General features: G+C 46.8%; 1 protein-coding gene across 4 annotated transcripts in view; it reads right to left on the reverse strand.

Annotated features, from left to right (window-relative positions):
- CPEB4 (cytoplasmic polyadenylation element binding protein 4) overlaps positions 1–3,896 on the reverse strand; it is a 70,371-nt gene extending 66,475 nt beyond the window's left edge. For all 4 annotated transcript variants that reach the window (XM_047853291.1, XM_047853284.1, XM_047853298.1 and 1 more), the window contains exon 1: positions 1,335–3,896. In XM_047853291.1, the coding sequence (XP_047709247.1) occupies positions 1,335–2,459 (1,125 nt within the window). In that variant the 5' untranslated portion in view covers positions 2,460–3,896. The remainder of the gene's footprint in view (positions 1–1,334) is intronic.
- Between the last annotated feature and the right edge of the window lie 4,948 nt (positions 3,897–8,844).

The following is an 8,844-nucleotide window of genomic DNA, read 5'->3' on the forward strand; positions in this document are numbered from 1 at the left end:
GCTTGTGCTGACATCATATTTGGGGACATTGCAACTATTTTGTAATCTGCTTTAGCCCTTGCAGAAAACGTCTCTACAATAACCCTCTATCTGTGGTGCATGCATGTGTATATACACACACACAATGTACATACACACATATGTACATACACAGGTATACAGACATGTATTTTAATCCTTGTTTTTTTAACCTAGAATTGGCACTCGAATCAGCTGTGTGCTTTTGCGCAAGTTATATCTTTCTGATACTCAATTTTTTCCTCTGCAAAATGGGGATAACAATAGAACTTACCTTGTGGGGTCATTGTGAGGCCTGACTCAGTGTTAGCTTATCATCCCATATAAATTTCCTAAACACATATAAACAATCATACCCCCGAAGTGTACAAACTTAGTGGGGCATCTGATGCTCAATTAACTATGAAATTCCCTTTATGTCGTATCTGTCAACCAGACCGGCTGCTCATTAATTCAAAAACATCAAACAATGTGACTCTTACAGAGTAAAGATACACTGGTGGCCAGAAAGACAAGTGATCTTTGCCTGGATCTATTTTTAGGAACGGTTTATCTACACCCCTAGTGTTAACACTGGAAAATAAACAAATGGATGAAAGGCATCATGAAAGAGTCACTCTGAGATCAACAGTTTCATGGTATTTGAAAATAAATGGGGATGAAGAAAACATTTAGATCATTTCTGTACCAGTCCTTACTGAACAGGGCAGGCCGGAATTTGCAAAGAGGTTTAAGAGGAATTGCTGAATTGATGAATTCAGACTGTCCACACTGCAAGGTTCAGAGAGGTTCCAGGTTTAAAGTGTAACCAGGGAGAAAACTATAATTCAATAGTTGGTTTTCACTGAATCACTACCCTACACGACAGTGGAGGAAAAACATGAATTCTGTCATCTAGTTACTTCATGTGGGCAGAAAATGATCATCAGTTTCCACAGTGAAATATACTTGTATCTATACATTGTTTATTCCCACCTAAAAAAGGAGGGCAAAAACCAACCCTGCTGATCCTGTCAGGCTAGAAAGGTATTACAGTTAATAATTCTGACATCATTAGCTATCTGGTATTCATAAGTACGCCAATTCATACTATTACTTATGGGGGAGATTACAATTAGAAATTTCCCAAAGAAACCGCTGAATATTTTGTTCCGAATTATACTCCTGTCCTGCCAAAATAACGTCTGGTAATTAACTCATTTTCTCAGAAGAGTTCTGATATGTGCATGAACAATTCAAACACTCTTTAGTTAAACAGATACTACACCATGCAATTTCCTTATTCATCTTAATCTATAAATGGAACATAATCTTACCGGAAAAGGAAAAATGTTGTCAGCCCTGTTCAAGCTATCCTCCATCCAGGATTTAGGAGCAAAGGCAGAGCTGGGGCGAGCGTACTTCTGCAGCTGAATATGATTGCTTGCAAAATTTTTCTTCAAAGGCGAGATGGAGTTCAGGGGCGTTATTCCTCCATTCAGCCCTCTGCGGTGATCTCGGCCTTGGGAACCTCCCCAGCCACCGTATCCCCCACCTCCCGGGCTCCACGAAGAAGATGGTGTAGGAGAGGGGCTCTGGTAGCTGCTCCACGGAGAGGGGGGTTTGTTAAGATTATTCGCCAAATGAGGCAGCTGGTTAAAAGCAGCATTTCTATGTGTGAAAGGCGGGGGATGGGGACTGGCGGGAGACCTCCTCTGCTGCTGATGCTGGCTGTGATGATGCTGGAAATGAGGGTGATGAGGGTGGTGCTGTGACAGAGGCCCGATCTGCGGGGAGAAGCTGCCTCCAAAGCCAGGGCTGACGTGATGGGGGAAATTCTGAAACAACAGAGCACCGTTATTGGCCGAAGCAGCCGGGACCCCTCCCTGGTGAAAGAAACTTGCATCTTCATTGATGATTGTAGAGGAAGAAGGTGCTATCGCTGCCGACCAGTTACTGAAACCAGTAAGAGACGATGCACTAGACGTCAAGGGCTGGGTCGAAGTCCCCAGCCCCGTGGCTTCTTGATAATCAAACCCTGTCAACACTGGCGATTCGATTCTTATTTTCTCCTTCCCGTTGCCGTTTTCCGAAGAATTGTCCCCTTGATTTTCTTCCGACTTGGTCTTCTCGGTTTCAGGCAGTATTCCGGCTTCCTGACCTGGACTGGGGGAGAGCTGCTGCTTTTCTAAAGGGTCTTGCTGTTCCTGTGGCTGACTTTTTGCTTTTTCTGACCCCAGTATCTCATCCTGAATGTTATGGGTAGCTGGAGCGGGAAAGAGCCAAGCTGACCCCGCACTGCTGCCATTGGCAGCTGTGTTATTATTTATAAAAGCAGCAGGGCTGGGGGTGGCATTTTGGTGATGGTGTGGAGGCTGCAGATGTGGATGGAATCTGACTGGAAAAGCAGATTTATTCCCAGTATTGCTTTGCACTAGCACTCCAAACCCGTAATCCCCCATTTATCACTTTTAGGATCAGAATCTTATGATAAAAAAGGGCAACCCGATGTCCCGCGTCTTTGCGTCCTCCACCCGAAATTTAAGTTGTCTGTTTGCAGTGTCTTATTTATATAGCTAGCTCAAAGATCGCAGCTTATCACTCGAAAGAGTTCTGATTTGGAATTCTGGTCTCTGAAAGAAAAAAAAAACTAAAAAAAAAAAAAAAAAAAGTCTCTTAACACATGGACATGAATCCGACTGGGCTTGTTTCTAGGAGGGAATAAAAACGAAGAGGGCAAAACTCAAGTCTTTGGTTAGTAAAATAGGCGCTTTCTTTTTCCAAAGGAAAATGCACATGAATGACAAAAACACAGCTTCTCAAGCATCTATGGATGTAGAAGAATAAGCCTTGTGCGGAGTAAAAATATATATATATATAATTTAACAATCACATATGGTCTTCCTCAGCAGTTTAGATTCACTCACATAAAAATTAGAATAGGGCTAAGAGGAGAATACGTTCTTTTCTTGGCAGCTTGGTTAAAAAAAATCAGGAATAATTTAAGAACATTATATATTATATATTTATATATATAGATTATATTAGGTTATCTGGGGCGGGAGGTGAATTCCTGGTTGCGGGAAAGGAAATCAGCATTGACTAATGGAAAGATGATCGCAGGGAGGTCTCTGCTGTTCCCGGTCCTGTTTCTGCTCTTTCACGGGGCGCAGTTTTGGCCTCGGGGGCTGTTCCTGAGGCTCTGGGTGCAGATCTTGCTGCGGTCGCTGTTCCTGGGCTCCCCCCCGGCCTCCTCTCCCCCATGAAAGGGGTTGGAAACACCCGTTTCTCCCTCTTGGGGGGATCGCGATCAGCAAGGATTAGCGAGACTCGACGACAGGGAGCTGGCGGCCCGGGGGTGCGGGGACCAACGGGGCGACCTGGAAGGTCCTGCAGTTTCGGCCTCTTCCCCTCTCTGCGGCTCCGGGGTTTTTTTCCCTCATGGGACCCAGGGGCGGTTTGTTCAGGTCTCTCAGTTCGATTCTCCGCAGGAGGGGGGGTGGGGGGGCTGGGGGGGGTGGGGGGGGCAGGGAGAGGAAAAAAAGGGAAAACCCACTAGTGTAGTTATTCTAAAAGAAAAGGGCCTCCCCCCTTTGTGCTCTCTCTTCTTTCCCTCAGATTAAAAAAAAAAAATCTATAATTTAGAAGGCTTTTGTTTCTCCTCACGGTTGCTGGGCCGTCGTCGCCGCCGCCGCCGTCACTTTGCCCCGGTCCCGCAGTCCCCGCTGTCGTTGTTGCGGACTCCGCCTGGCTCTTCTTTTGCTCTCCTTCTTCCTCCTCTTCCTCCTCTGCTGTCGCCGATGCCGCCGCCGCCGCCGCCGCCACCGCCTCCCGGTGTCCGGGTCCCGCAGCCGCGGCTGAGTCCTTCTCCTCAGGACCGAGCCGAGTGAAATGACAACCAGCTGGAAAGACCGAGAGACACTTCCGGTTCGAAGAGGGAGGGGTGGGGTACCGAGGGCACCCCGCCCACCTGTCTAAATACCAATCAGCTGTTAGAATTTAGACGAGGCCACGCCCCCCGGCTCCGGTCCCCTCCCAGGAAGGTCGAAAGCTTACCTCGAGAGACGCCCCTTCCGTCTGCGCCTCGCCCAGTGAGGCCTGGCGACTGGAACCCGCTCCCCCACCCAGAGTGAGCGCAGCAGGTTGCCATCTTTAGTGTGGGCACAGGACTCCTTCGCTGTTTATCTCCCCTCCCCTCTCTTTGCAGGAGTTGCATGTAGGGACGCACGGAAGAGAACGGATCCCTCGAGCACTAAGAAAAAGAGCCAGGGTCTTGCGGATCCGAGTGGCGACCGGTAAAACCAAGGATGAACGGGAGGCCTGCCCACAGTAAAGGTGGGTCCCAGGGCATCACGTGCTTTGGCCCGAGCTCCGCCCCAGAGGGATCTGGAAGGGGAGGCGGGTCTCCCCAGCCTCTGTGCCGAGCCTGGAACTGCGTACGTCCTTGTCCTGCCTGTTGACCTCACGCGGGACTCTCCCTTCACCTTCCATTCCACCACCCCCACTCCCCAGCGTGGCTTAGCTGGGAGACTTGGTGCAGTCTATCAGGCCCAAAGATACAGCTGCTGTAAACGTACGTGGTTGAGACCTCTTCGTCTTATTCTAGTCCGCTCTCCACACCGTACCAGAGAGACATTTCCAACACGAAAATCTTACGGTCTCCCTCATCTGTTCAGATCTTTCTATGAAAAAGGCCAAACTCCTTAGTCTGGTATTCAAGGCCTTTCCGCTCTGTGGGCGGTTGTATATTAACACCTCATCTCCGAACAAATGCCCCACACCAAGCTGCTCCAAACACCCTCCCGGTGCCTTTTAACATGCCCTTTTCTTTATTCTCCACTTGGTAAACTCTTGTTTTCATCTTAGGAATCAGTTCAAACGCTACCAGCTCTGCCTCCTGAATTCTCTTAACGAGCATCCATGGCCCATTAGTCCTGTGTGTCTCATGCTCGTTTATCCAATTATTGTAATGGCTGCTTATGTCTGCCAGACCTGGGCTCATTGAGGAGAGGACCTTGTGGATAGGAAGACATGGGTGAATGAATGCTGAAGAAATGAATCAACAAACCAACTACAGTGGGCACTCTCTGGAATGACAGCCCCCTTACCAAGTCTGAATTAATTCATTCCTTTTGCTGTTTGGAGTTCATGCCTCTCAAACTCTTATCATGTGGGTGATTCATGAGCTGCTCCAGCGTTGGTCTTGTTCGTCTTTGTACATTCCCACTTACGACCGCCATCGGGGACTAGGGTAAGGCCTCACTCTAAAGATGATGAATAAGTGTTTCCCTTTAGTAGGAAATGAGAAATGAAAAATGAAGAGAAGGAATCACAGCAGAGCCAGAGTAGGAAAAAAAGAGCGGTCAAAAACTTTTAGGAAGAAGCTCATGAACACAGGTGGCTTCCATTTCGTATCTGTTAGCCTTCCCTGAATGGTCCTAACTTCTTCTTCTGCCGCAGTCCCTCCATCCTCCAACACTTCCATGTAGAACGCCTGTTTAGAGCCTGAAGCCGTGATTTTTATTCTCTTTCCTTCTATCGTGACCATGAGTCTTACCTCTGCAATTCTATTTGGAGTTCTTTGGGCATAGGGATTGGGTCTTAGTCTGCTGTGTGTTCCCCACGACGGGACATACCTTGAGTCTTGCCGGTTCAGTTCCACCAGAGTGTCCAAGGTGTCATTTCTTCCAGAATGGTTGCCCTGACCACCCCTCTCTCTAACATCTTGTAGACTCCTCTCTTGAAATTACTGCTAGTGGTCAGTGGGTTCATTTCTTATGGGCAAAGGTTTTATCTGGTTATCTTTGTGCCCCTCGTGGCCAACGTAGGGTCCGGCACAGAGCAGACTCAGAACACGTTTGTTAAGTGAATGAATGAACGTTCAGTACCCAGTAGATAGTTGAGTTTTTTGGAGCTACCAATTCTCCGTGGCTAAAATGGCAGCCATGACTTGGGGGAAAAAGGACTGTCTTTGGAGCCCAACAGTGTAATTTGAATCCCACCTCTACTTCTACTTCCTGGTTGTACAACCCTGGGCTTTACCTCTATGAGCCCCCACTTCCTTATAGACCAAATATGAATGATGTTTTCCTCTCTCACTAGGTTAGTAAATTACACGAGCTACATGTGAAGTGCTGGGCTGAGGTTTTTTTAAAATACCAGTTCCTTATTAACATATTAAGTGCAGAGAACTTGTACTTCACAAGTGTCTTTTGCCTAGAAGCAGCTGTGAGCATGACAGAATCCAGGAACCCGTGTTGCTTTATACGGGGAGGAGGCAGACCTGAGCCACAGTCAGGGTGCTGCTAGGTCAGCCTGTTCTTTTAAGACTAAATCAAGTATGGGCAGTAGGTTTAGGCTGGACTGAAGCTAATTGTCACTATAGACACCAGGCTCCTGGTTAGGGAGGAGAAGCTTGGGAGAAGGAAGAGGGAAACAATTCTCTTGGATCATTTGTCTACTCGGAAACCCAGGATACCCACCCCAGGGCTGCCCTCCTTAAAAACATTCTGGCCTCGGAAACTGGCCTAGGTAACCATGACAACAATTCAGCAGCTCCATTTAGGATCTCCAAAGGGATCTACAGTTGTAGATGAGTGCTGGCTTGAACGCTGTGCTGGCAGAAGAGAGCCCCTCCATGAAGCATGCTCCCTGGGAACCTTTCCGTTTGCAGAGAAAGCAAGCTCTGCACAAACATTAAGGTGCTACCGGATAAAAACAAACAAAGCGAAACAAATAAACCTCCCTCCCTGTCCAGCAAGGAGCTGACATACCTTCAGAGAACTTGTAGCCTAGTGAATGCCTGTACCTTGCTGGCTGTTGCCCAGCCCCCTCTGGGGTTTGAGGTCAACCACACCCCAAACCCAAGCCTCCCAGGAAGCATGACCCTAATATCTCCTTCACCGGCCTCTTTTAAAGCTTGGCAGGTGATATAAATCTCACCCCGTAATCACCCAGGGTGAACTCTGCCCCACTCCCAACTCTGATGTCCTCCACCACTGCCCTTGAAGCATCCGTCAGCCTTCCCAACAGCACACACCCCACTCCCCAGGGGCCTGTCTGGTGACTTCAGTAACCAGCGCCACCACCCAAGGCCACTCATGTTGTGCACTGTGCAATTCCATAAGGCGCCACGGACTGTTATGGGAATGCCACCCCCTGGAGTTATACAACGTGACGGCCCTGCTTCAGTTCATCTGAGTAAAACGCAGAGGCACCTTGTGAAAAGATGACACCCATACAAAAAAGTACCTAGGTACTGCTGTAAATTATATGAGCACATTCTTATTGCATGCAGAAACATTCAAAGCAGTTGATCCATTTAGAGTTTAGAGTTGGTGGCCCAGGAGCTTTCTGTGATGGAATTGAAGGACACGGTGTCCTTGATATTGTTGAGTAGTGAGCTGTAGTGAGAAGGCAAGTCTGGGCAGGTTCATGGTCCCGTCCCCTAAGAGATTAATACCCAGCTACTTTGCCTAGCTCTGTTAATAAGCCTTCTAATGTAGTGGTAGAATATATATTTTACTGGAACTAAGAAAATATAGGAGTAGTATATTCAGAGGCAGGTCCTGTGAAGGTACAGGAAGAGAGAAGAGTGGAATTACTTACTTTTGGAATATCTTCTTGTCCACAAGCATCTGGAAGCTTACTCCCAGAAGGCAAGCTAGACAGAAAAAAAAAAACCAAGTCCCGAAAGTAGGTTTTATTAAACCCCGCCTCCGATCTCCACAGTTTTGATATTGAAAAGTGTACATGTTTCCTTAAAAAAAAAAAACACTGTTTTGTTTCATTTTGTTTTATCATTAATTGCTGGGTTATAGTTTCCCTTTTTGTTTGTTGTTTTACAATCTGCACGAACCTTCTGCGTCTTAAACACTGTTTTCTCCCTGCTTTCTCATTCAAGGTTATTATCATTAACATAGAGTCCATATTAACAAGCCATTTTGGTGGGGGTGGTGAAGTCAGTTCCTCCAATGCACTGTTACTGCCTAAATGGCTTGGAAAGGTCCTGGACACAGACATGCTTCACTTGAAATTACCTTCTCCTGGCAAAGATTTAGGTGAGCAGGAACAGGGGGTTGACCTTCCAAACTGTGACATGCATCACATGGGATGACTGTTGTGGCCTCGGCCACCTATGTGGATGGGCTGCCGACCTAGATCACCCCTTGCTGTTTTGATTGGACACACTTCACTTCCCTGCACCAAACCCTGGCCTTACTGCTGAACAGCTGTCATCTCATACCCTGTGGATAGGCTGGAGGATTTTCACCTGTGAGACTAGAAAAAGAATAGCTTTTTGGAGCTTGCAGGGAAGACGTAGGGCCCAGAGGTCAGACCCAAATTCTAGCCCCAGCATAGCCATAAGTTCATAGGCACTGGTTCAATTTGATGATTTCCTTTCAGCCGGAATTTTTACTACCAAAAGAGTTTCACTTTGGAACTCTTAACCAATAAAGGTTCAAAGAAAGGCATTATAAAAAAAAAAAAAAATTGCTAAATTCTTTACTAAGTAACTAACTTCTTTTATATCCAAGTTTCCTGGTCCCCTATTCCTGGAGTATATATATTCCTAAAGAACAGTTATGAGTTGATTCATAAGCATCCAGCCTCACACTTTAGTGTGCACTGGGCCTCTTAGCAGCCTGTCAAATGCAGATTCTAGGCCCCGTCCCCCCAGGATATTCTGATTAAATTTTCTCATGCTGCTTTCTCATAAATTTTAAAGTACAAGAGATTCTCTCAAAATTATGTAAGAGCACAGAAAAAAACAAAATCACAATGGCCCAAGCAAAAACAACTTCCTTTCTCACATAAAAGGGATTTGAGAGAATCAATAGAGGGCTG

This window comes from Prionailurus viverrinus, chromosome A1 (genome assembly GCF_022837055.1).
Source record: "Prionailurus viverrinus isolate Anna chromosome A1, UM_Priviv_1.0, whole genome shotgun sequence".
Classification (NCBI taxonomy): Eukaryota; Metazoa; Chordata; class Mammalia; order Carnivora; family Felidae; genus Prionailurus; species Prionailurus viverrinus.